Source organism: Mustela nivalis (genome assembly GCF_964662115.1).
Source record: "Mustela nivalis genome assembly, chromosome: 2".
Taxonomy (NCBI): Eukaryota; Metazoa; Chordata; class Mammalia; order Carnivora; family Mustelidae; genus Mustela; species Mustela nivalis.
In genome coordinates this window covers 3672519-3699451 of record NC_139021.1, presented here as the reverse complement: position 1 = coordinate 3699451, position 26933 = coordinate 3672519, and the positions used below count along the sequence as shown (strand labels likewise).

Here is a 26933-nt window from a genome sequence, read left to right as displayed (position 1 = left end):
CCCCACTGTCCCCTACTCTGTGCTCCAGGCACTTGGAGACCCTGCTTCCCTCCCTGCTAGGAGGGAGGTGGTGCCCCTGGGCCCAGAGCAGTTGGGGAACACACGGCAGGAGCTGAGTGTCCCAGCCACGCCTGGCACTGGGAGGTGCTGCCCCCCGTGGACACCTGCGGCCACTTGCGAGGTGGGGCCAGGAAAGTTCTCCCCTGCCTGGAGCCCACAGGTCTCATGGAGATCACCCAGGCCCCACTACAGCCTGATGACAGACCGTGAGAGCAAGTCACTGCCGCCCCTGCTGCCCAGGCAGCCTTGTGGAAACGGGAAGGCCCCAGGTCCTGACCCAGGAGTGACGTGTGCCGGACACACGGATGCTGTGGGGACCGATGCCCACGGGAAGGGCAGCCGCTGCCGCAGGGACCAGCGGGCAGGTGGCCCTGAAGGGAGCAGGGAGGAGGAGGCCGGGGTGGGGGGGGCGGCCTCAGGGGTTGAGGGCTGTGGCTGCGACAGGGACCGCCCCAGCAGGTCAGGGGTGCCCAGCCCAACCTGTGCCCGCTGTCATGCCCAAAGTCTCCCCATGTTTGTGGGGATGGAAAAGAGCAGCAGATGATTCGTGGACCTCATGAGAGAAAACAGGAGCCCAAGATGGCCAGAGCCGTCATAGGGGCTGAGGCCCACAGTGGGGCTCGAGTCAGGGCTCCGATCGCAGCCGGGGAGCCAGGCCGGAAAAGCGCAGGCACGGGGTGGGGGGCTGTGGGGTCAAAGGGATGGACGCAGGCCCGACCCTGCAGGTGCCGGCCGTGTGTGTCCCGGGGCTTCTGTGTGCCGGCCTGCATGCATGGGAAGCCCTGCCCGAGCCGGGGCTGACGGGGTGGGTGGGCGGGCCCCGGGCCACGCCGGCAAACAGATGCAGGGACGCGGGCGGACCGCAGAGAAGCAAGGCGGGCCCTTTATTGGAGAACTTGTCACAGACACACGGACACATGCAGCCCCCGGCAACCCCAGCCTGGCCCAGAAACAGCCCCGGGCCTGCAGCAGCTGGCGCGGCCCGAGGTCTGCCTGCCGGGGAAACGGTGGACCCGCCCGGCATCGACCAGCACCGCCCCTCCGGCTGGGGCCGCCTCGGCGCCCTCGGGAGAGCCAGCCCTGCGCGGGGGGACGGTGCGTGGGGGAGCCCAAGGTCTGAGGGGGCTCAGGGGAGGCTCCCAGGCCCCACCAGGCCGTGGCCCCCCTCATGCTTGCCTTTCCTCTCTCCTGGCTGGGCCGCGATTCCCCGGGCACAGGGACAGTCCAGGGACCGGGTGGGGGGCGGGGCTGGGGAGGGCTGGGCTGGGTGGGTGCTGCCCGCTGGGGTCCGGTTAGTATCAAGCGGCAGTAGGGGGCCCTGCTGGCCAGTCCGGGAGGGGTGAGGCTGCCGCGTCTGGGGTGCTCACAGGAGAAAGGGGAGGAAGGGTGGGTTCGAGGGCTGGGGCCGCATGGTGGGAAGGTGGGGGCCAGGCCGGGCCCCTGGGGCTGCCCTGGGGCTCAGGCTGGTGCCTCCAGGGCGCGCACGTGCACGCTGGGCAGGCAGAACCAGGAGGGCGGCAGCTCCTTGCTCGCGCTGTCCTGGTGGAAACGGATGTGGAGGAAGAAGTCGCCCGTGTAGAGGAAGAGGAGGGCTCCCAGGCAGGACGACTGGCCTGCGGGCTGCACCTGTGGGAGGAGGGACAGATGTCAGCCGGAGCAGACCAGCCCCAAAGCCCCCAGGAGACCCATGGGCCTGCCTGGACACAGGGGCAACAGGGGAGGGGAGGCCCCCCCAGGGCTTCCCTGCTGTGCCTCCCCAAGCAGGTGGCTGCCCTCTCTGAGCCGTCGCTCCCAGCATCGGAAGGAGCACAGCACGTCCCTCCCCGGGCCACGTCGGGGTTGAGGCAGGCCGGGGCGTGGCTGGGATGAGAGGTCGTTTCTGCGGGTGATCGGGGCTTGGCTGAGGGCTGTGCTGTGCGGGCATCACCACGGGCCACGCCACGGCAGGCCAGGAGCACGGACTGAGGGCACCGGGGCGGGGCCGGCAGCAGGTCTGGCACCATCCTTGGCCACCTGCAGCCGCTGCATCTCCTTAGCAAGCTTCTAGGCTGGTCCCACCGTCCCGGGTCCCAGCCAGGACCTGTGATGTCCTGTGGCAACTTGGGTGAATGAGGGTCAGCACAGACAAGCCTGGGCTCACCCACCGCTGAGCCCTGCACCTGGGGGGGCCTGGGGACAAAGGGACAGTGACCACAGGGGCTGCACGGATCTCGCAGACTGCCACGCACCGCGTCCAGGTGGAGGGTGCCAGAGCCCACGAAGGAGACGGCGCCGTGCAGGTCGTAGTTGCGCGCCCCATTCTGGTGGTCCTGGAAGGGCGCCACAGTGAGCGCAAAGGGCCCCACGCTGCGCGGGCTCCGGTTGGTCAGCCGCACCTCCAGACGCACGGGGTCGCCCACTCGGCAGGCCGCGGCCTCACAGTCACAGGGCTGTCCGTCCACCAGCACATCTGCAAAGGACAGGACACGGAACTGTCAAGGTCACTGCCCCGCTGGCCTTGCACCCCTGTCTGTCTGTCTCCCGTTCATTGTCCCGTTCACTCCCTCCTCCTTCCCACACCAAGGCAGCCGCCCCGTCTGTGCAGGCTGGGTGCTGGGCACAGACGTGTGGCCCAGTCCCTGCTGTGCTGCTGTGCAGGCTGGAGAAGACAGGTGTAGACACCAGAGCTGTTCCCCGGAGGGTCTGTGCCATGCCGGAGGGGCCTGGGGTCAGCTGGGGTCTCCCATGCTCCTGTCCGAGAGGGCTGGCTGTGGCCACAGCCCACGGCGGAGAGAAAAGCCAGGAAAGAGACTCAGAACCAGAAGGCAAGAAGGTGGCAGGGGCTGTCGTGGTGTGCCTGGGACCTGGCTGGGCCTCTGCCACACACACTTGCACAGTGGCCCGCCCAGAGTCCCTGGGGAAGGCTGGGCCCTCCCTGGGGCACCAGAGAGGTGACAGGATGCTAGCTGGGGAGAGGTCTGGAACTTGAGGAGCAGAGCGGGGATGGGGGGAGGAGGGCTGGGGGAGATGGGGGTGGGGGTCGGTGGACTGGAAGGTGCTGTGCCCGGACCCCCACTCCCCTCAACCTCCCAGGATGTCTCTGCAGGATGGTGGAAGGGGAGGTCTGGGGGACCCACTTGGAGGCCTGGGTAGGATTTGAGAATGAGATGCACCCTTGGGAGAGGCAGACGAGGGGAAGCTGACTTGGAGGAGAGGCAGACAGTGGAGCCCAGAGCTGAAAGAGCAGGAGGCAGCAGCCCCGCCGCCCTGCCCGGCCCGCCAGCCTCTGTAGGGGGCCAAGCCCAGCCAACACCTGGCCTGCAGACCGGGGGGGGGGGGTGCCAGTGCCCGTCACAGTCCGCAGTCCCCTTCTCATGGCGGCTCTACCACCAACATGGCCAGGCAGGAGGCCTCCAGCTCATGGACCCGACCGTGGAGGTCAGGGAAGGGGGCCCACGGCCACGTTGTGACTTTGCGTCACCTGCTGCTAGCTGTGAGGCTGCAAGGGGCTGACGTGAGCCCCGCCAGCCTGCCTCGGCTGCCCTCTAGGTGTTGTGTCCACAGGCGGACCAGGGGACACCTCCTCCTGCCTGGCAGACGCTTCCACCAGGAGACGGCAGGGAAGACCCTCCCACCCGGCCACTGGGGGCGCCCTGGAGCCCGTGGGAGGAGGCTGATTCCTCACTGGGGTCCTGGAGGCACAGGATTGGAGGAAAGTTGGGGGTGGCCTGCCTTGGTGGGGCAAGGAAAACCCTCCCTGCAGGGACGTGCTCTCTTGGGGCGGGACGGGGGCTTGCTCTCTCCAGCTGACCTTGTGCAGCCAGGTCAGGGACGGGAGTCAGAGTGTATGTGTGTGTGTGTGTGTGTGTGCACATGCACGCACAAGAGAGATGGTGTGAGAGTGCGTACACGGGCGATGTGTGTGTGTGTGTGACTGCGTGAGACAGGGAGTGTGGGTGAGCATGTGTGTAAGTGGGAGTGTGTGGTGTGCATGTGTGAGAACACGTGTGTGTGATTGAGAGCATGTGTAGGGTATACGTGTGTGGGAGCAGGAGCATGCATGCATGTAGATGGGGTGGGGGGGCACGCCGGGAACTGCGGGCGGGCAGAGGCCCGAGGAGGCACCTGGGGACGGCTCTGGATGCCGCTGGGCGGGGGGTGGGGAGGGGCTGCGGGTCCAGAACCACCCGGCACGTGTGCCCCCAAGTCCATTCTTCCAGGAAAGCCTGAGATCAAGTCTCTCCCCACCAGATTTCGTTTCTTTAAAATCACAAGCTTTTATAACACGTTATATAGAAAGTTTGGAAAGTTCATTGAGATAAAGCTAATTTTCTAAGTGCCCCCCGCTGGCCAGCCCTTCCCCCAGCCAACGTTTGGCATCTTGGCGACGACTCTCCCTTCGCGTCCCCCACACCCTCCACCCTGTGCGTTCACTGCCGTGGCCTGGCGGCTGGCGCTCTGGGACCACGAGAACAGAAGCACGGTCCACACGCGCACATTTTAGCAAGAATGTTTGCAAAGACGGCAGAGGATCCCGTTAAAGGAACAAACGGTAATTTACCACCTGAGCCCCAGGAGGTCGTGCGCACTGTTTCCGTATTTAAATAACCCCAGCGTGCGGGTTTTTACTCCGAGCTCCGTCTACATTCCTCCCTTGCGTCCCACGGACACGGTGGCACGAACGGAACCCCTGGCACAGAGTAAGAGCGTTTCTGAGAGGGTCTGCTTCCAGGGCCGCCTGCCCCTCGCCGCATCTCCACCTTCCCAGGAGGGAATACTCCCCGGCTGCCCCGCATCACCTCCCCTGGGCTCCTACCCCCGCCCACGGGCTGTGTGGACGCTGGGCCACCACAGGGTAACAGCCATCCACTCCAGCGTCCTCTGCCGACCCTCACCCCCTGCCAGCGCCTGCAGCCGAGGTCACAGGACCCCAGAAATGCATCTCCGTCCCGCGCTACAAGCAGGCTGCGGCCATAGGGGCGCAACGGGGTGCTTCCCTCCTGGCCCGGACGGGGGCCCTCCACCAAGCGCAGGCACGGGCTGGCGGGCACAGTGGGCCTCGGTCACGTCTGCTGAACAGTGAACACGACCAGGCACCGTCTAAGCCTCTTGAGTCAGACGGGAGAATGAAGGGAGCAGGTGTCAGGGCGCCTCGGCTGCTGGTTCCATTACGGGAAAGATACGATTATGTGCAAATCAGCGAAGGGTGGCTGGCTCATTACGTCTCCGCTCATTTTTCTCCTTGCAGAGAACTGTGCATTACTTGCTTGCTCGGGCAGCTGAGGACTGGCCTCTGGCTCGCAGCGGAGTGGCTCCCAGCCCACCTGTTGGTTAACCCTTCCCTGGCCCCCAGGTCCCGGGCAAGGGGGAGGGAGACAGGGCTGTGTGCGCGGCGACGGGCAGTCATCTTCCCCGGGCTCTCTCTTGAAGGACCAGGGATCTGTGGCCTTGAGGCCAGGCCAGGGCGGAAGGGGTGGGGGACACGCCCCCAGCTAAGCAGGGGGGTCCCATGATCCTACCTCAGAGGCCTGGGGTAGGGCTAGAGGACCAGAGAGAGGGCATGGGACGCAACCAGGCCTTCCCTGCCCTGGTCTGAGGGGAGCGCTCCCTCGGGCCCCCAGACCGCTGGCTCTTCCTTGGAGCTGTGACGGCTTGCCCCCCAGGGGAAGAAGAGGGGCGGCTCTCTAGAGTGGCAGAACCAACCCCACCTGCCACCTGCCGTGTCTTCACGCACAGGGTGACAACTGTCCCAGGTCAGCCTGGCACGAGGGCTGGAAGTCCTGCATGCAGGAAGGCCCGGGTCCCAGGCAAACGGGACAGCGGGGCTTGCCGCCCCAGGACGCGGCGCCCAGAACGACCGCCCACCACACGGGAGCATTTCTGTGCTCAGAAAGCAGCCGCTTCCTCCCTTTCTGCAGGCCAACATCTCAGATCAGGTCCAAGGGCCCAGAACGCCCCACATCACTCCTCTCCCAGCCAAGTGGAGCGCGGGTCTGCTGTTCCCTGCGCGAACCACGGCGGGCTCCCTGAAGCGAGGAGAATGCCGCGGGGGTCTCCCCTGGGACCCGCAGGGTGCTGGCTCAGAAATCGGGGGCAGACGTGCCTCCGGGTGCCGGGGCTGCTGGAGGGGCTAGCTGTGCTCGAGGTGGGGGGGTCGGCACCCCCTGCTGGAACCAATTCCCTTCTCTGGTTCTGGACCGGACCAGCCGTGGCCCATCCTGGGCAGAGGGCCCTGGGGAGGGGCGGGGAGCAGCAGGAGCTGGGAATGAAGAATTAAACTCTTCTCAGAGGCGAGCTGTTTGGGAGTCATTCCTGCTGTGCCTGAGGGAGGACAGCCTCCCCTTAACTGCTTCCCGGTTGGAGTCCCGTCCGAGGCGGCCTCCTGCCCTCTACATGGGGAAGGTGGGTGCCTTGTCCACGTGCCCACAGCAAGACCGGGACCCCAAGAGTGGTGGTGGATGAGGTCCCACAGCTGCCAGGGAGCTGTGCACAGGGGACCTCCTCCTGGGGGCTGCTCAGGAGTGCAGAGCAGGACACAGAGCTCAGACTCTGGAGGGTCAAACCTTTCCCCTGGAACCTTCCAGAACCCTGAGTCTGCTTTACTGCCACAGAAGACGCTGAGGTAGACAGACCAATGCCCCCTAAAGGATGTCTGTGTCCTCACCCCGGAACCTGTGGGACATGTCCCCTCCCTTGACAAAAGGGACTCGGCAGCTGTGATGAGGGGAGGGTGTCCTGGAGTAGCCGGTTGAAAGGGAGGAGGCGACGGCGTCTCAGAGGCCCCGCCTCACAGCTGAAGGTCACACCGAAGTCACTCCTGCTTGGCGCCCACGCCCAGTCCATGGGCACCCCGGGGTCAGCAGTCAGCATTCCCGCCTCCAGCTGAGCAGGGGCCAGCTTCCTAGCAGACCTCCCTACGCCACGCTTCCTGACCTGCCCTTGCCATCCAGCAGTCACAGGGATGGTGTAAACATGCCACTCAACTGGGTTACTTCCTTGCTTGCTGCTCACCGGGCTACGGCTTCTCTTTCACTCAGAACAAAAGGGAGGTTCGATCAGATTTTGGCCACTGAGCCTGGCTTCCAGGGCCCTGCGCAGCCCCAGTCGGGCTCCCCCGATCACACAGGCTGCTGTTTCCCCCCACTTCTTGCTCTAACCACGTGACCTCCCTCCTGTCCCTCTAGCCTGCGCCTGCCCAGTGCATACCTGCCCCAGGGCCTTTGCTCCTGCTATTCTTGCCACCTTGGCCCTCTCCTCTGAGAGGCCTTTTCTGACCACCCAGGGAAGATCCCGCCTACCCCGTTACTCTTTCACACCCTGTTTTCTCCCGGCTTTTGACATCGTATCTCTTGTTTACCCAACTGCTTAGCTACCAGCTGTGTTCCTTCACCCTGGATGCTCCAGAACTGGCACTTGCCTGGGTCCCCAACACCAGGCCCGGTAGGCACTTGCTCCGTTTGGTACCCGCTAGATGACCAAGCGGCTGAGCCAGGCGTGGGTGTGCTCTGGGCTGCACTTGAACTCCACCCCCGTTCACTGGCTGTGCCCGGCCCCCCTTCTGGGCCCAGGTCACTTGTCTTCAACCTGTGTCTCGGAGGGACCGGGCCAAGGCTGACGCGCCCCATGCAGGGAGGACGTTAGGACCAACCTGCCACTGCCCGGCTCTGGGTCCACGACCTGCAGGCCAGACTTCCCGTGGAAGATGTCATTTATGCGAAGAATCTCACGTCGTGAGAATTCTCCCGGGAGCAGATTAGTCTCTTCCCTCAGAGCATTAAATCGGGCCGGTCCGCCTTCTCCCTCCGCCCCAGGCCTGCTTCTCCTTCACTTTTAATACCAGCCAGAGTCACGGACTTAATTTTGTCTGGCTCAGAATTCCTCCTGAAGCCGCTGCCCCGTTTATGCTACAGCACGTCCCTGGGCTCTGGCAGAAGCACCTGCTAAAAATAGAAGCAGAGAGGAGGAAGGGCCCTGGGGGCCGCCCTGGAGAGGCGCGAGGAGGCAGAAGCCGCCCGAGCTGCCTGCGTTTTGGCCAAGGGCAGCCACTGTTGGGTGGGGGCTCGGGTGGGAGCCAGCCATGAGGACTGGGGACAGGGATGCGCCCTGGGCGGGGGTAGGGGTCTTGTGCTGAACCCTCCTGCCGGTGTCTCACTCATCGGCCAAGCCGACGGGCAGCCTCATGTCCCTCCTGGAGGCCACACACGACAGGTGGGGCTGTGGCGTAGGGACACGGAGATGTGGGGAGCTGATGGAGCTGCCGGGGCCCAGGCCCAGGGCCTGCCCCTGCTACCCGGCTCTGTGGGAGCCTCACCCCAGAGAGCTTGCTGTGGGCCAGTGAGGTAAGCATGGGCTGCTCCCGTGTCCCCAGCAGGGGCTTCCCGGAGGAGGATGCCTGGATCCATCGCTGTGAGAACCTTCTGGAATCCCAAGCCCTTAGCTTCCGCTGCGTCTGGAGCTCAGGACCAGATGGCTGGGGCTTAGTGTGGGATCCTCTTCTCCCACGCATAGCAGAGACGAGGGGCCTGGCAAGTCTGACGCCACCCGTGATCGCGGGGCCAGACTCTGGGACAACCAAGGGCCGAGAGCATGGCTGCGGGTGAGAGGCAGGGCCGAGGCAGGGCTGAGGCAGGGTTTACGGAGCCGGTGTGGGGGTGGCCCAAGAGGAGCCGATCCTGAGGACGAGGAGGTCAGACGGTCCGGCTGGGCCTGTCCGGCTGCACCTGTGGGGCCAGCAGGCCAACAGGTGTCTGCCCAGCCTGCTCTGTGCAGAGGGTAGGCGAGGGGTCAGGGGCGGGTGCGAGCCCCCGGCAATCAGGAGATGCTGCTAACCAGCTGTGAACAGCCCGGGAGGTTCTAACCTCCAGGAGACTTCTCCCAGGAGAACTTCCTGGCCCGGCTGTACCCTGAGCGTCTGCTTTTCTGGGCCCGGGATGGGCTCAGCATCCAGTGTGGACGCGTGTGTGCCCACAGCCACGCTCAGCGGGGGCAGCAGTGAGAGCAGGGTCAGAAGCTGGGGCAGGACCCCCTGCTGGAGCCGGTCCGCACAGTGGCACAGCGCGCTCCACCGAGGGTGAAGGAACACCTAAAATACCAGCCCGCCCCAAGGTCACGTGCAAATCGCCTTCAGCGGCAAAGAGGGCGGGGTTTTTGCGCCTCTGGCTTATCAGACAAGCTGTGCGCTTCTCCCTTAGGTCAAGATTCCCAAGGCCAGCTGAGCCCAGACTTGGCTCGCGGACACTGCCCTGCCTCCGCCCCAGCCCAACCCTCCTCCCTTTGGCGAATGTAAGAAACCGGCAGCCAAACAGACTTCCGGAGCAAGTGTCTGATTTTGGATAAAGCGTCATAAAGATGTGAGAACCACGCAGTAGAAATTAATCCAGCGAAGACCCAGGAACAGCCCCACTGAGCCTCGTGTGAGAGGCTCTGCCCAGCCACCTTCAGGGAAAGCACCTGTAAACATCAAACCTCACGGGACACACGCATTTTTCTGGCCAACATAAATGTGGGGCGGGCCTAAACTGGAGAGTCCCACTGGATTCAGGTGAGGCTGGGGATTACTAGAGCAGCTCTGTCACTTTTGAAGCAAAAGAAATTCAAGCGGAAAAACAAGCAAAGCCAGGGACGTGAGGAGAGTTGTACAGCGAGGGGACCCGGGACCCGTCCTCCCTGGTGACGGCACCAGCTGGCAGGCCGTCCCTTGGGAGAAGTCACAGGCAGATCCGGTAGGAGCCCCTGCAATGTCCAAGCATCCGGTAAAAAGTGGAGAACCTTCTCGAACGCCAACATGACAGTAACCGACATGTTTCCTTCTTTACCAATGAGAGCCGGTAACCGGTCTTTTCTCTCTGGCTGACGGGAAGCCCAGCGCCGATGGGGCAGCAAACCAGAGCCCGACTCCGGCCCTCCGCAAGCCGCCTTGAGGCCTCCACGCACGTGCGCGCGCACACACACACTCTCTCTCTCACACACACTCTCACACACACCCTCTTTTGCAGGTCTTGACCGATTACACCAAATGCAGTTTCCCTTGGTCTGGACATTTTAGTTTTAATTTGGCTACTTTTCTACATATTGAGTGAATTTGGAGAAGAGACCAGAAGCCTGAGCATGCTCAGGAGGTAGGGTGACGGCTCTGGGCAAGACCTCGCAGGCCCACCCCCTGCGCCCACTCCGTGAGCCCACCCCCACCCCCCTCCCCTGCTCACAAGGCCACGCCCTCGGGGAAGCAGGCTCAGAGACAGGCAGAGGTGACAATGACTGGCAGGATGAGGTCTGGCTCTGTGTGCCCCAGGACCACGGTGAGGTTTCTGGGGAGCCCAGCGCAACCACCAGGCGTCCGCGGGTCGCGGGGCCAGAAGGCGGCTCTGTCTCCCCGGTCGGCAACCGTCCAGGGTGTGCGCCGTGTGAGGCCGGAGCTCTGCTCTCAATCCACCAAATGGCACGTGTTTAAGCACTTACTGAGGTAGCTAATTAGTTCATAAAGCGGAATCCCTCCTCCCCGCACCCAGGGAGGGAGCCCGTCCGAGGCCACACGCGCAATCCCCCGCAGGTGGAGGGCAGCTCCCGAGGAGCCGTGCGGCTCTCCTGGGTAAGTAACTTACTTTTACAACTTTTCATTAAAGATTAAAGGGAATTAAATCAAAATTAAGGCGAGCTGGAATCGCAGGGAGGCCGGCGCGGCTTGGAGCACTCGTGGAGAGGCTCTGGCCCCGAGCACCACTGCCAGCCCGGCACAGGCCGGCGCTAGCACAGGAGGGCACGGAGGGCGCCCACGCCCCCGGAAGACTGCCCTGGGCTGCGTCCTGGCGTGGCTCGTGCCTGTCTGTGCACCGTGGTGAACATGGGCAGAGACGCTTGGGTCTGGGGTCCCACTGACACCCTCCACAGCTTGGGGGCTGGGCTTCTCGGCTGAGCTCAGACGCCGAGTGGAGGGCTGGGCTGAGCCCTTCAGACCCCAGAGCGTCTGCTCTCTCATCGGAAGGCGGGCACAATGCTCCGTACCCAGCCAGAGGTTTGGCACGCGGAGTAGAGGGGATGCGCCCAGCAGGGCTGAGCTGGGAGCCCGCCAGGCAGGGGGGCTGCGATGAGGGGCCAGCAGATCCGAACGTACTGCCACGGCCCTTCAGTCCCAGAGATTTGAACCCAGGTCTCCCCGCCACCAAAGCGGGCACAGGCCCCTTCCCTGAGGGCTCCGTGCCGACGGGGGCGTTCGCAGCTGTCTGTGTCCCCCTGCCTTCTGTGCTGGGCTCCTGGGGCCCTCTCCTGGGCACACAACCCCCGCCCTGCGTCACAAGGCCCTGCTCACATGTCCCCTTCACCAAGGGAGCCTTCCAGGGGGTCGCTCTCACGGACAGCCCTCTCGCCCCCCTCCAGGGCTGCGTGGCTTCGGAGAGGCCAGGATCTAGGGGCCCCAGGATCACTCCAAGGGCCTGAGGGATGTGTCCTGGGGGGTCACTGGGACCACAGCTGTCCACAGGGTGGCCAGCCCCAGCACAAGCAGGTGGCGTGCCCTGGAAGGTGCCCTTCTAAGCGTCAGTGGCTGCCGTACGTCACACAAGCACCTGCTCCTCCCACCTGTCCTCAGGCCAACAACGCAAGAGCGCTCTGCCCCTCCAGCAAGACCGTGACCAGCAGGACCAGCGCTCCCCGGGTGAGCGCTGTGCAGAGATGTAAGACTGGCCTGGCGGAGACTGGTCCTGCGACCACAGACAACACGCCTGCGCAGGGCTGGTGCGCGCCAGGGCTGCCCTGGGGCGGGGCCCACGAGCCCTGCGGGGCGGCCGTCACCCCGCCTCGGTCTCCCTGTCTGTAGGACGGGGTGGGGGGCCTGCCGGGAGGAAGCTGGACAACAGAGGGCCCCAGAGCTGGGCGCCGGCGGCTCAGCTGGGTGAGCATCTGACGGTCGTTTCGGCTCAGGACACGGTCTCGGGGTTGTGAGATCGAGCCCTGCTTGGGCTCTGTGCTGGGCGTGGCGGCGCCCACTCAAGATTCTCTCTGGCTCTGGCCCTGCCCACCCTCTAGATAAAGAGAAGGGCTATGGAGCTTCAGGATGCTGTGTGCGCGCAGGCCCGTGTGAGCGCGCCGTGGCTCCCAGGGCTGGGTCCCTCCCCGGAAAGCCGGGCCCACTGCAGCCTGGCCACCCGGCTGTCACTGCCAGTCCCTGCTGTGTCCCCACACACTGGGAGCCCCAGAGACAGGGCCCGAGGCGTGCTCCTCTCTTGGCCAGCAAACGCCTGTGAATGAGGGCGTGTGTGAGAGGGAAGGGGCCGGTTCCTTCCGGAGCCGCTGTCCGCCTCCCCGCTCCCCGGCTCCCTGCAGCCGCTGCCTCCGCCACCACAACAGGATATGAACACCCACTCTTTCGAGGCTCCCGGTGCACTTGGCACTGTTCTCATTGCCGTGGACGGATTACCCCATGAAGCCTCACAAGGGCCCTCTGAGGCTTCATGGGACAACCCACCCACGGCACCGTCCGTCTTGCTGCCGCCGTTTTACGGATGAGGAGCACAGAGGTTAGGTCGCCTGCCCGAGCCGAGATTCAGCCGCCGAGCTCGCGTGCCTTGCTTCCGTGTGAGTTCACCTGTGCCCTGCAGCAGCGGCCGGGAACACAGACTGGACAGATTGCCCCGCGGACACAGAGGAAGTGAGTGTGCCGCCAGCACAAGAGCCTAGAGCCCCTCCGCCCTGCCCGCTCGGAGGCTTGCAGGGAGCCAGACTGGGTGGGGAGGGGGGCGGCCTTGTCAAGAGCAGGCCTGGGCCCGGCCTGCAGGGCTGCAGGGGCCTGAGGAACGACCGCCCTGCTCCCACAGACCTGACCGATACACCACTGGAAATGAGTCCAGCCTGTCCGCCCCGCGAAAGGTTACAGGCTGCCCACCCGCTCTGTGACCTGGCCTTGCATTTGAGAAGTCTGGCCCGATTCTGTCAGATGTCAGTCTGAAAACCATGGCGTTTCTCAGCTGTGAATGACCAGGAGCCCAAACTAAACAGAACACATCTTTGTAGGGGTCCAGAGGCCATGCATGCTCCGGGGTCAAGACCACAGCCCCTGGCCCTGACCACAGTGTGGCTCTCAGACAAGCCCGGCCCTTCCAGAAGCCGGGTCACCCGGAAGCACCCTTGCTCCGGGCCTCAGGGCCTCCACTGGCTCTTGCTCATTTCTCGGTCTCCGCGCACTGCCCACCTGCTTCCAACAAGTGTGGAGCCCCCGGCACAGGCCTGGGCTTCTGCTTCTTTGCTTTCCAAAGCTGCTGACCATGGCTTTGTGGCACCCTCAGCTAACGTGACCCTCACAGCTTCTCTAACCTTCTCTGCCTAGCTTTGGGGCTCCCGGGTCCACAGTCTGGATACTTCATCCTCCATCTCCACAGACTCAACCAACACTAGACTACACGTCGTCTGTCTGTCCCGACCCACCCCCAGCCCCCACCCAACCAGGTCCCCACACACCCCCCTCATCACCCGCCGACTCACTTTTCCATCCGCCGCCCTCCCAGCCCCCACCCGTCTACCCGTCCGCCACCCGTCCGCCACCCGCCGTCTACCTACCGTCCGTCGCTCTATCCGCCGTCCGTCCGTCCGTCCGTCCGTCCGTCCGTCCATCCCTTTCTCCCTCCGTCTCTCATCCACTTTCCACCGTATTTCTCGATTTCATTTTTCTCCTTTACTAATTTATTCTGTTCTTCCTTCAGGAAGGCGCCCCCAGTGCCTGCTCAACCCTCATGAACTCTTTAGGGCCTAAACCCACAAAGGTCTCCAACACAAGCCTTTCCTATTCCTTCCAGACTCCTCCACGCTTCCCTGGGGCCTCGATCGTGCGTTTACTGGGCTGTCTGAATCAAACAGGCCACACTGACTTACCTCTGACATCTCTTTGTCCTTGGCCCTGTGGCAAGCCTCTCGTTTTAGGCGATCCAGAATCCTCACTTAGAACACAGACTGAAGGCGGTCCTAGGGAGGACGGAGCGTGCCTGCGGCTGGCTCGCCGCCGAGCTGGCCCGCGTCAGCCCCTTCCCTTACACTGTGTCATAGTGGCTCACAGGGTGCTGGTCGTCTGCTGGTCGGTCCATCACCGCGGGTGGAACACAGTCTCATTGTTTGCACCTCCCAACCCCATTTCTTGGCACTTAATAGGCATTCAACAAATATTTGCTGCACTGAACTGACTTCATCACGCCAAGTATGAACCCTTGAGCGGAGACCTGCAGAGAGAGCCGCTCTGGAGCGCTCCGGTTCATCTGGCTCAGGGGGCCCATGTGGGCAGCAACCCTGCAGGCGGCACAGCCAAGGCTTCCCCGGCTCTCTGGGCCTCAGGGTCTGCTGTGAGATGAGGCGGTCACCAGCGACCCCCAGAGCCCTTTCTGACTGGCTGGTCTCAGCCACCTGCTCACCAGCACACGCCACCATAGACTCACGGACGGCCTCAACCCCAGACGCCTACAGCACCCGCAAGAGAGACAGCACTGATGCCCCCAGGAGCTCGGGCAGTCTGTGGCGGCTGCTGTCACCCCCCACAGGCGCTGCTCTGGGGTGCGGCCTTCGTCCCCCAGGGGCTGGCAGTGCTCCCTGCACGCAGCCCCCACCGGAGGCAGCCTCGACTTCGGGGCGTTGTTCCAGCCCCTCTCCAGGTGGCCCACGTCCCGTGCCTGGCTGACATGAGGTACTGAGACCCAGACCCTTCACCCAAGGAGCCACCACCTCTTCTCCAGAGCTCTCATGGAATCAGCAGAAACTTCTTGGGACGGCACCTCAGCCCAGCTTCTCCCTGCACCAGGAGTGCTCCCTCCCTGTGTCCCGCAGGACCCCACGAGCCAGTCTCCACCCTGGTGCAGGACACAAGCCGCAGGTACAACTACCTGCCCTCCTGCTCTTATAAAACCAGCCTTCCGTTTCGGCTCAGAGACTTAAACCCTGGCTGGACATCCTTCCAAGCCTCTGTTACCCCATCTGTAAAATAGGCCATAGCACTAAGTGCACACAGCACCCCTGACGAACCCACGAGGTGAACCACAAAAGCTCCACCTTGCACGGCATGGTCACTGCCTGGGGTCCCAGAAAGGGCCGGCAGGGCCACCTGCTTTGGCTTTCAGGGGCCAGCGGAGCAGGGGTGATGGGATGGGGTGGCCTCCACCTGCTGCAGGGACAGCTGGGACGGGGCCGTAGTTTGGCCGAGGAGAGACAGGCACAAAGGGACGGTGAGCGCGTGTCAGCCGGCCCACGTGCACCCTGCTTCCCCGGCTGGCTGGGGGCTGGGGGACCGGCCTTCTGAGCTACACGAGTCCCGGGCCCTGGAGGGCACAGAACACGGGCTTCAAGGGGCTGGCAGGCAGCTCTGAGTATCGGGCCAAGGTGGCCCGGGTGGCCTGTGCTCCTTGGGGCTGAGAGTCCTGAGAACTGCCCAGCGACAGCTCTGGCAGCACCTGTGTGGCACCATTAGGGTGGGGGAGGGGCTCAGTCCAGGTCCTCGTCCACTTCTGGGGCCACTGGCCAGGCTGTGGCCAGTCAGTGAGAGGGAAACAGGGCAGAGGCACCCATGACCCCTTAGCTATGCTCCCCTTAATCCTATGTTTCCCAAAATGGGCCCAGAGCCACCTGCCTCCAACTGTGTTGGGACAGGGAATGGTGACGTTGAACTTCACTCCTGGCCCCCCAGCCCAAGGGGAGGCCCTAGGTTATCCCGTCTGCCGCTCTCTGTGGTCCTGGGCCACAGGAGGCAGGGTCGGGGGAGACCCAGCCCCGCTGCTCCCCCTGGCCCTTCCCACATGGCTCCCCAAGGCCCCAGGGGGCACTCAGCAGGCAGGGCGGTGTCCAGACAGATCGCTGTGCTCACGTCCGTCATCACGCTCCTGCTCAGCACTGGGCAGGGCCTGTTTTTTTCAGGAAGTTTCTTGGGTTACGGGTCCCTGACTGGGCCCCCAGAGGTTGACTGCATAGTGGCAGGGAGGACAAGGCAGGTCTGCCCAGCAGTTGTGTGGGCAGAGGTGCGGCCCGGAACCCCCCATACTATGGAGGAGGCCCAGAATGGGCTGTCTAGGAGGTGACACAAACCAGCCTTCCTGGGGGCTGCCATCTGCCCAGGGCCACTTAGCCTTCCCTAACGAGGCTCAGGAGACAGGCGGCTGTTTGCAGACACAGTCTGTCCTTGGGGAGCTGGGACTTGGGGTGGGGGGCTCTTAACCTGACAACCAGGAGATTTTATTAGGGCTCCAAGCTCCTGTTGGTCTCCTCGGGCAGTCACAGGGTACCCCATCCCACCCTTGGGGGCTGCCGATAGCTCCCAGTCTCCCTGGGTCATCTCTGGTCCGGGTGCCAGCGCGAGACCCTCAGTGGGCTCTGGTTGAGCCCCAGCAGCAGGCCCCGCCCCCATGCATGCCCTGGGCCTGGGGTCCACCCAGCGTGCCTGGGAGCCGTCCCCTGCCGAGCACAGACTATGTTCTCACGCCCCGGCACAAGGAGGCAGACCCACTGCAAAGGCAGATGGGGGAGGGGCAGAGCCTGCACCTGCCTGGCCAGGGGTCGGCCCAGCCATCATCCCATGGAACCTGCCTGCCTGAGTGTCTGATGGCCAGCAGGCTGCCCCTGAAGACACTCCTTCACAGGGTTCCAGGTGCCCACCTAAGGGCCCCTGCGAGCTCTGAGATGCCCACTGTAAATAGGGCAAAAGTGGCTGTGGCCCCCCTTACTCCTGAAAGCTGGGGGGCCCTGCCCTGGGTAAATCCCACACCCTACACCCCACAGCCCGGGACAAGGAAGCCCCTGGGCCCAGGTGCTTTACACAGGGTGGGCGCCAGCAATGTGATAACTGCCCTGGGGAGCTCAGCAGGGCCCGGAGGTCCCGGGGTGACTTCATGGACCATACGTGCTAGTTCTGGTACTCTCTTGTCCTGAACGGTAGTGCAGGGCTTCTGCTGTTGGCCCGTGAGGGCTGGGCACGGGCCCGTGAGGGCTGGGCACGGGGCAAGAGCCCCCCCACGCACCCCAGTCCTGCAGCAGCTGTGGAGGGCCGGGAAGGCCGATGGCTGGGGGCCCGACAGCAGGGGCCCGGGGCAGTTCAGGGACACTGTCTTCACTTGGCTCACAGCCCACGCCTGGGGCAGCTCTATAGCCTCTGACAGTCCCGCTTTGTCTGCCGCCCCCCAATCGCAGCACAGGCTCCTCCTCTGGGTGGTGGGACCTGGCCTGTAGCTCCCTCCCACGGGCTCGGAGGGTGACAGGGTGGCCATGCCCATGGAGAACCCCTCCCCCGGGCTGCGAGCTGACACAGCCCCTCACCTCCCAGGCCTGGCCCCGACCCCAAGTCTCTTCCAAGTCCCATGCCCGCTCTGCCCCAGCCCACACAGCCAGCCGTCTCCCCAGCAGCCCACGCGGGGGCCCAGCGGACCCTGCCTTTCACTCCCGCCTCCACCGCAGCTCAAGAAAGGCCCAGTGACACCTCCACGCCCCCCTTTCCGCGTCCTCTCCATCCACTCTGCCAGCCCCACCAGCTCCACCTACCTGGCCTCCTGGCTGCTATTCTCATTCTCCACAGAGCGGCACAAGTCATGTTGCATAACTCCCCTGCTGAAAAACCACCAGTGGTTCTCTAGTTCACTTAGAATAAAAACCCACACACTGTAGCAGCCGCCCCAGGACCCTCTGGAGCCTGGCTCCTGCCCACCCCCATCATCCCCGCAGCCCACAGGGCCTCCTTCTGTTCCTCAAAGACACCATGCTCGCCGCCACCTCAGGGCCTTTGCACGTGCTGCTGCGCCTGGAACACTGCTCCAGATCGGCATGTGATTGCACCTGGCCCATCATTGGGCTCCCAACTCAAGGTCTGCCCCCGGAGAGATCCTTCCCGGACCCCACTGGCCCTCAGTTACAGGCCCTGTTTCGTATCTTAGCAGCGCAGCACCGAGTGAACAGTCTTCGTGTGTGGGTCTCTGTGGACCATCTGTCTCCTAGCAGAAGTCAGGAGAGGACGGAACAGACTCTCCCTCACAGCCGCAGAAAGAACCAGCCCTGCCAACACCTTGGTCTCGGGCTTCTGGCCACCAGGCCTGGGAGACCAGAAAGTTCCGTTGTCTGGGCCACTCAGCTTGGACCTTGTTGGGGTGGCCTCGGGGGAGGAGCAAGGTGGCCCCCACCCACTGTGGAGAGGGCTTACAAGGGGAGTACGGGGAGCAGGGGGTGCTGGTTATCACAGGGCATGGCAAATGCCCCAGAAACACAGTGGCTCAAACAGCCATTGGATTTGGCTCCTGGTTCTGAGCTAAGGTCAGGGGTTGAGGGAAGGCTCGGCAGGGCCGTCCGTCTGCTCTGACCCGTGTGATGTCCACAGGGCCCTCGCTCCTTCCTGCCCCATCCCGGAGGCCTGCGTGGCCCCACATGGCACTGTGGTCTCGGTGTGGTCCCACAGCGTATGTGCTGCTGACGTCTGAGGGGCGGTGAGGGAGCCGTCAGGCCAGTGGAAGGTTTCAGGACCCTCTGCCATAATCTGGGGGGTCAAAGCAGCCACAGGGCCTCCCCTGATCCAACCAGGTGCCGAAAGAGGCCCATCCTGTTGATGGGGGAACACACGGCCGCACCGGGAAACCACTGTAGTCGCGTCCAAAGAAAACACCATCTGCCCCAGGGGGACAGTTCTGCAGGCAGAGCTGCGGGTTCCTGGCGTCCACCCGTAGTAAGGACTCACTCCGACACTACGAACCCCATGGCTGGGACCCTGGTGGGCTGGGGGAGCAGCCTGGGGCACGGGCCGTGGGACGCACAGACGTGGGCCGAGGAGGCCATTTCCGGCTCGGGGAAGCCTGCGGAGGAGCAGACGCCGGCAGCCTGCAGGCGGGCCGTGGAGGTCCGAATCAGCCTTCCTGCTCCTGCTCTGGCGGATCGGCCCCTCCTGGCCATTGCTGACAAGCATCACGCACCTCTCTGGGCCAAGGCCACGGCCTCGGCGAGACTGAAACCACTGCTTTCTGGGCCTGCTTTTAGCAGGAAAGTGACTGCAGTCCCAGAGGGGCCTCCCGGGCAGGGCACCAGGCTCCTGGCCCGGGGGGTTGGCAGCCCCGGCCTTTGCTGGTACAGGCGGGGAGCGATGCAGGCCAGCCGGGCCCACCCACACTGTCTGTGGGGCTCAGGCAGGAGCACCAGCGGAGACCCGCCTACGCGGTGTCCACACGTTCCCAAGCTGGACGTGGAGCTAACAAACCCGACGTCGGGTTCGTTTTATCCCTCCTCCTAACTTGACAACGACACCTTCAAAAGGACAGGGAGGGCCGAGTTCAAATCACTCTAGAATCTTTGGGCCCCCAGGGTTCAGGGCAGAAGAGAGAGGACTCAGGGCGCTCCGGCCCTGGCCGGCTCTCCCCGCTTCCTCCCCTCTCACACTTCGGTCTGCCGCACCTTCGACGATCTCGAGGCTGGAGACGTCCCCTCTGATGGCAGGACACGTGACGGGCCCTGCGCGTGCCAGCCCCTTGGGCATGTGGCGCCGACACGCACGCACTCCCTCCCCTCTCTGCTCGCCGGGCTGCGGGGCCCCCACAGAAACGGGCCCTGACTGTCAGCCTGAACTCAGGGCCACACGCCCACTCGCTCTCCAAAGCCGGTGCCCTCACCCCTTTCTGGGGCTCCAGCGCCCTCCTGCTTTCCTCTCCCCGGCTGCCCACGGTGCACGTTCCCCTCCTGTGCTCTGTTCCCCCTCACACCTCCCTCCTCTGCACGCTCCACACTGGGACAGCGGCCTCTACAGGGCAGGGACACTCCCTCTTGGCCCCCTGAGCAAGGGCCCTGCTACACCTGGGCAGAGGCCAGGGAGCCCTGGCTCCCGACAGATGGACTCACGAGCAAGAAGCACCTGTGTGGGGCTCCCCCCGCACTCGGGGCACCCAGCAGAGGGCTTGTTAAGGGCTGTGGCATCCGGGGACCCAGAGGAGTGGTGTGTCGTGCGCATCTGAGAAGCCAGCATGTGGATCGGACTGCTGGGAACAGTTCGTTCTCCTAAATCATTCGGTCCTCTCCACCTCTTCTGAGCAGCCTGGGCTTGCTCAGCAAAGGGGTGCAGGCCTGGGAACAGGGGCCCCCAGGTCACCACTCTCAGCGATGAGATTTAGGCCTCCATCGTAGCCCTGAGCTGCACTCTGTCCCCCAGAGAGCGGGAATCAGAACCCCAGCTCTGAGGCTCCTGGGGCTATGGGGTGGGGCAAGGCAGCGGCCAGGGCCCTGTGGGCACAGCAGGCCCTAGCTGGAGAGAGACGGAGGCTCCAACACGGCCCGTCCCGGCTCGTACCTCCCCTCCGAGCCCCGAGTCCACGCGGACCGTCCCGGCTCACGGCTTCCTGAAAGTGGAGATGGGTCCCTCTAACGGGACCGGCTCACAGCTTTGTTCGTGCTACGAGGGAGCAGGGGAAGACTCGTATTGACTGAGGACCTTAACAGCATGAGGTACTGCGTGCACCAGGCGTGTTTCAAGCAACTCGGTTTTGTCTTCTTAGTAACCCTGTAAGCTGGGCTTTCGGGAGAAGAAGACCCGCTCAGGGGGTTCAGTGACTTGATCAAAGCCCTGCGGGGACCCAGGGTCAGGACACGCCCAGTCTGACGACAGAGCTCGCGATCGTCTGCCACGGCCACGCCATGGCGGGTCTTTGGAGAGAGTGGGCCACAAACCCGTGGATTCATCTGGAAGAACAGATCGTTACCAAAATGCCTTTCCTGAGTCACGGGAACTCCAAAACTCCGAAAATCCGACGGAACCTCTGGCTTGTCTTTCCAGCCAGCCGGCCCTCTCATCTGTCCGTCCCTCTCCCTGCAAACCCTTTCACGGGCATCCACCAGGCACTGGCACTGGCTCCCCGCTGGGAACCCAGTGAGGTCCCTGACTTCCGGGGTCACCCGTGGGAGAGGTAAGAGAGGACACCAGCAAGCAGCCCCCTACCACACGCACACACGTCTCTACATTCATCAGTGACGGAGAGATGCAAGGCTGTCCGTGACGGTCTCTGTAAGGACGTGACATTGACGCCGAGCCTGGAAGGAGCTGGACATGCAGACACCCGTGGGGACGCATGTCGGCCGAGGCCCAGCGGGTGGGAAGGCCTGAGCACACAGCGAGCTTAGGCAGAGATGAGACCAGGGCACGGGGGGCTGAGTCGGGGAAGGCCTCTACAGTATGGGATGCGCACAGCTTTCCACCAAGTGAAACGGAAGCCCCCAGGGGGCTTGTAGCAGAGATGTGGGAGCTGACGAGCTCCCTGGGCCTGCCGCCAGCAGGGCAGAATGACGGGGCAGTGGGGGGGTGCTCAGCCCAGGTGAATGGGGGGTATGGTAAGAAGTGGTCAGGGGCAGCGTGCTCAGGGGGTGAGTGAGGGGCCTGGAGGGGGAACGGCCAACAACGGGGATTTGGGAGCCTGGGGGACTACAGAGTCTGTCTGGCCTCGTGGCGCTGAGGTGCCCGTTAGCTGTCCGAGCAGGCAGGGGTTGTGTGGGGAGCGGCAGGCAGACACACGCCGCAGCACTGAGAAATCTGACAGCACCACCTAAGCGAGTGCCAGACACAAGGGCACCCATGGTGTGACCCCCTCCTGTGGACGCAAGATGTCCAGACTGGTTGTGGAGACAGGAAGTGGGTGTGGGCCGGCCAGGGCTACTGGGAGGACTGGGGAGCCATGGCCCACCGTCTACAGCTCCTGCTCGGGACCACAAAAATGCTCCCAAATGAGATGGTGCCGACAGGGGCACAGTTGCATGCAGATTCTGAAGCCACCGAATTACACACGTTCCGGGGTAAACTGTGAGGACTTCCAGGCCCAGTGGGGACGGAGGGAAGCTTCGGCACAGGAGAGAAGCCCTGGGGCTCGGTGAGCGGGCAGAGATGTGGGCATCCGCGCACCCGGCGCGGTGAGAGCAAGGGCAGGCCCGCAGGGCGCTGCGTCCCGGGGGCCCAGTGAGGGAGGCTCCCTGAAGGAAGGGAGATCAGCAGGACCGCGGGTGGTGGCCTGAGACGCCGAGAAGGCAGCGCTGGAGCCGTCCGGACAACGGGCTGTAAAGGGGGCGGGAACTGGGGGGCATTCCCAGAGGAGGGCAGGGTCACAGGAGGCCCCGGCAGCTCTGCGGAGGGGCATGAGCCGCTGGTGGAGGGAGCCCAAGAGGACTGCGGAGCTGGACGTGGGAGCAGAGCCACACCACGGCCCCGGACACCAGGCAGAGGTGCGTCGCAGACAGTGGCCAGAGCATCGGCTGGTTTCATTTGCTCCCTACCTGCCCCGGTCAGTTCATCTTCTCCGTCCCATGGCTCCTTGCTCACAGACCTTGCTCAGAAGCGGCCCCACCAGAAGGACCTGGGCGTGTGTGGCCCTGTTTGGGAGCAGGAAGAAGGGGAGCCCAAGCTTCGAGCCCGCCTCCACAAGGTCCCGCCCAGAGGACGCACAGCCACGTGCTCCTGCCCCGGTCTGCGCTCCCCCGAGCAGACGGCCACTTCCGTCTAAGCTTTGGGGCGTGCTGATGCCCCAGAAGGTGAAGAGCCAGGATTTCCAAGGAGGCGCTGGGCCCAGGCAGGAGACGAGTCAGTCTAAGAACGGAAAACGAGGGAGCGCTCATGATCCGCTCATGGGTCTGGACCGTGCCCTGTGCGGGAGGCAGAGGCTCGGGGGCAGATGGCCCGGAGCAGGCAGAGATCTGGGCTCCCGGCAAGCCCCAGTGGTGGCCGGAATGCGTATGAGAGACACATGGTCTGGGAATGCAGATCCGGGAATGCAGAGCCCACACCAATCTGCGTCTTGGTCACACAGACAACGCTCCTCCCGCAGCCGGACTCCACACACGGAAACGAACAGCCCAGCCAACCACACCGACCACTCTGTGTCCCTGTACTGCTCCCTGCTGGGGACCTTTGCTGGGGCCAGGGGGTGGCCCCTGGGCCCAGGCTGCTTCACTGGGCTTCTCCACGCTGGACCCGGAGCTCAGAAACTGCCTGTGGCCCCTTTTAAGGACACAGATCCAGTCTGGAGAGCTTTATCCCCAGAAGGGTTACAGGCACAAAAATAATCACCGAGCAATTTTCATAGACAAAACATCTAACACAAAAAGCAATTCAACAGCTTTCTCACTAGTCCTCAGGGAACCTGTCAAATCCCTTTGGCCCCAACACAGACAAACAGAGACGGAAAGTAAGTTTCAAAGACTGGGCGCTGCCTCAGGCTCTGGCAGCCCTCGCAGGAACCCTGCTCAGACGCAGCCCAACCTGGTCATCCTGAGGTCCCCACTCCAGCTTACTGGGTGGCCCACAGGCCCTGTGGTCCCAGGCTGGGCCAGGCCTCCTCCCCAGCCCATGCTCTGTATCCCCGCCCCAGTGTGAGTTCCTGCAGAGGTTCACACGCATTCTCCAAACGCAAGTTGTAATCCATTGATAAACCTTCCTTCTGCAAACACGTATCCATCTCTGCACCAAGGTCTCTAGAACCTGATAATCGTTCAAATCAGGGCTCTGACGCTTGCCACCAATGGGACCTTGGACAGGACACACCACTCTGGGACATTTCCATTTCCTTATCTGTGACATTCCTAACCAGCAACAGGTAGGGACACAACAGGCCACCAGTGGGGTTTGCTTTTAGGGTCCCAATCCCAGGGCTATACCCACAGGAGGGAAGACACGAGTAGGTCACAGGCTTTCGGCTCTGCATTCAACAGCCCCACTCTGGCCTGGCTTCTCCTTAAAGACCCTTTTTCAGGGGCAAAGCTAAGCAGATGTCACATCTCTGGGGAACATCCTGTTCTTCAGAGGGAACTGCCTGCTGCTTCCACACTTCTGCTGTAACTGTATCCATCACACATTCTGTGCATCTGTGAGCCCCAGGCCCAGCCTTGCACAGCCCTGGTCAAGAACTGCTGCACTACACCTGCCACCATGGCTCCCCTTGGCGATGACCACAGCCATGGCTGTCAGCTGCCTGCTGACCCCAGGGCCTTTGTATGCGCCACCTGACTTAATTCCCACGATAGCCAATGAGACAGGAATGGCCCCTCCTCACACTATAGACAGCCCCCCAAAGAAGCCAAGGGACCATACCACATGGCTGGGCCAGCTCTGATGCCCAAGTCCTGCTCCCCCAGCTCTGGCCAACTGTTCTGGTTTGGGGCTGAGTTGAGCACGACACAAGGAGAAAATGCAAAGTGCTGTGAGAGGAGAGTCAAATTTCCCTACTCACACAGCAAGGGCACTGCCGGGCTGGCTAGGAAGGGCCCTGTCCTCACTGGGGGCCCTTGAGTGCTGGGTGACACAGGTCCCCATAGGGAAGTCAGGCAAGTGTGGGCAGGTAGGGGAGAAGCATCCAGATGGAGGACACTGAGGGGCCCAGTGCAGAGCAGGGAAGGTGGGTATGAGCCAGAGCAGGCAGCTTTCCCACTGGGTCCAGACCTGCTGGGGCCAGAGGGACAGCAGATGGGACGGCCCATGGTCCCAGGAGAGACCCCAACGCCCAATGCCACTCCTGGCCAGGAATCCACAATGCAATGACTACTGGCCAGTCCTGCCAGTCTCCAAGGCGCAGGTGTGGCCCACAGCCCGAGTACTAACTCACTCGGGATCCAAACGGGAAGTGATCGCTCATCACGCCAAACGGCCCAGGTGTGTGCACAGGTGAGCCCACTCTCCCATGGCCCGTGCACACGGGTGCGGAGGAAGAGGACCAGACAGAGCGCCCTCCTGTCCCCACCACAGGGACCCCACCGAGACAAGGGTATCCCCTCGTTCTGGAATGAGGACACAGAAGCCGCCTGCTTATGGGCACCCACAGTGGCAAGGGGCCAAGCCTTAGAGACAACAGCCCCTTGCTGGTGAGGCCCGACCACTCTATGCTTTAGGAGCGGCCTGGGGCCCACAGGCGCCGCAGAGTCCTTGCTGGTAGGGTGAAGGACAAGGAGTAGGCACCCATGTGGGGCCCCTTGCTCCCAGGGGCTGCTGACTCACTTGGGGAAGGTGAGCATCAGCAAAGACGACGCAGCAGCCCAGGCCAGGGCCTCAGGAGGGCGCCTCCCACAGGCCCCGCACCCACCCGCCCCAGCTGTCTCCACGGCAACCCTGTCACAGCCCCACACCCCAAGGCCCCAGGGTCACCAAGAAATCCTACACTCTGCCTGTCAGCTCCCTGTTCCAATGCACCCCAGCTGATGCCCCCCGACCCCGGCCGCCTGGAGTCCTGCTCATCTCCTGGGGACACAGGGAGTCCCCAGTGCAGCCCTATCCTGTCTCTGCAGGGCTGGGCATGGAGGCGCGGGATGGGGCCTGGCTGGGCTGCCACGTCCCCGACCGGCCTACAGCCTGCTCTCCCCACTGTGGCACCTCGCAGGGGCCCCATAAGGCAGGGGCCTCACGCCCGGGCCGCCTCTCAGCAGGGAGCCATGCTCCCAAGCGAGTGCTCACCTTCCCAGAAGCACCGTTTGGCAGGGCCCGACCAGCAGAATGCCAGGTGCGCCGAGGTCCCTCCCTCTGTCTTTCCTCGCCCTGGGCACTTTAATAGGTTTTAAATAAAATCCAAAGGCAAAGTGAGACGGTACTTAGTGCTAATTGGGATCATTAAAACCACAGTAAGGGAAGATAAAGCTCCCCGTGGCTACCAGAAGCCGTGCCTGCTCTGGGGTCATTCCTGAGGCTAAAATCCGCCCCCCTCCGATAGCCAGAAAAGCAGCACATCAGTCCGAAAGGCAGACTGCCTCTAGGGTGACCAAGGTGGTGATGGGAGGGCCCTCTCCAAAGGACAGGATTCAGGGGTCAGAGGGGCAACCGCTCCCTCTGTGCCCATGCCATGGCCCCCACGGCTTCGTGGCCCCCAAGGCTTTGTGGCCCCTCATGGCTTTGTGGCCCCCATTCCATTGCCACCAAGGCCTCCCGGGCACCTGCTGCCCGGCGCTGGGGCCCACTGCCCCGGAGGACCCTGGCCAGCCGCTCACACAAGCCGCACCATCTCTACGGGCCTCTGTGCGCGGCAGCCCTGGTGCCTGAAACCAGTCGCAAAGTGAGTCAATGCATCTTTCACCCGTGACCCTTCGTTCAATCCCTCCTGTGTGTCAGGCACTCTTCCAGAAAAGAGACAAGTTTCTAGAAAGAAATGGAACCTCAAAGAACTACCTGCTTTCAAGAAGCCCATATTCTGATGGGGAAAGCAGAAAACCGGCCAAGAGGACGTGCCTTATTGGCAGGGATGGGTCCTGAGAAGGGGCTCCGCTGCGGGCGGGGCAGGTGCAGGATGAGCAAACAGCACAGCGGGCACTCGGGAGGGGTGGGGGAGGGGAAGCAGAGCTCTCCGGGCTGGGTGGGTGGGCAAGAGCAGACCTTCCGCTCCTGCCGACCACTCAGCAAGGGCAGATGCTCCCCGTGCTCCCGGGCCCTGCCTCGCCCGGGGGCAGGCACCGTGCTCCCCAGGCCAGAAGCAGCTGCCACCGGCAGGGAAGAGGCACTTGCTAACATTCCCCGAGGGAATGCGGGTGTCTCCCTGCCAACCCGAGAGCGCCTCGCTGCCCGTTCACTATGGAGACGATCACGTCCCGATAAGGACAGGAAGGCTGGGCGAGGGGAGGGCACGCATCTGGCTGACAAGTGAGGGCAGAGCTAGAACTGGCCTCAGCTGCCCGGGCCCAGCCCCAACCCCAGCACACACTTCTGGAAGTCCGGGAGCAGCAGGGCACACAGCGGGCCAGTCACAGACAGACATGACCCAGTGCGGTTTACCTTGCAGTGACGCACGACAAAGCGGCTCTTGGAAAGCCGTGACTCCAGGGCTCCCCAACACACCCAGAGCGGGCCCTTCTCGGCAGCTGCGGAGCCTGGGGCCAGACCCCCGGGGGAGCACGGGTCTCTACCTGCCCCTCATGCCCCGTGTGCGTCCTGCCTGTGGCCTCCCGTCGACACAGGGAGGGTCGCT

The 26933-nt window shown here is 63.6% G+C and overlaps 1 protein-coding gene across 2 annotated transcripts in view; it reads right to left on the bottom strand.

Annotated features, from left to right (window-relative positions):
- Positions 1-918: 918 nt before the first annotated feature.
- TRAPPC9 (trafficking protein particle complex subunit 9) overlaps positions 919-26933 on the bottom strand; it is a 491769-nt gene continuing 465754 nt past the window's right edge. For both annotated transcript variants that reach the window (XM_082720692.1, XM_082720693.1), the window contains 2 exons: positions 2289-2509; positions 919-1686 (listed from right to left, as the gene is read on the bottom strand). In XM_082720692.1, the coding sequence (XP_082576818.1) occupies positions 1519-1686; positions 2289-2509 (389 nt within the window). In that variant the 3' untranslated portion in view covers positions 919-1518. The remainder of the gene's footprint in view (positions 1687-2288; positions 2510-26933) is intronic.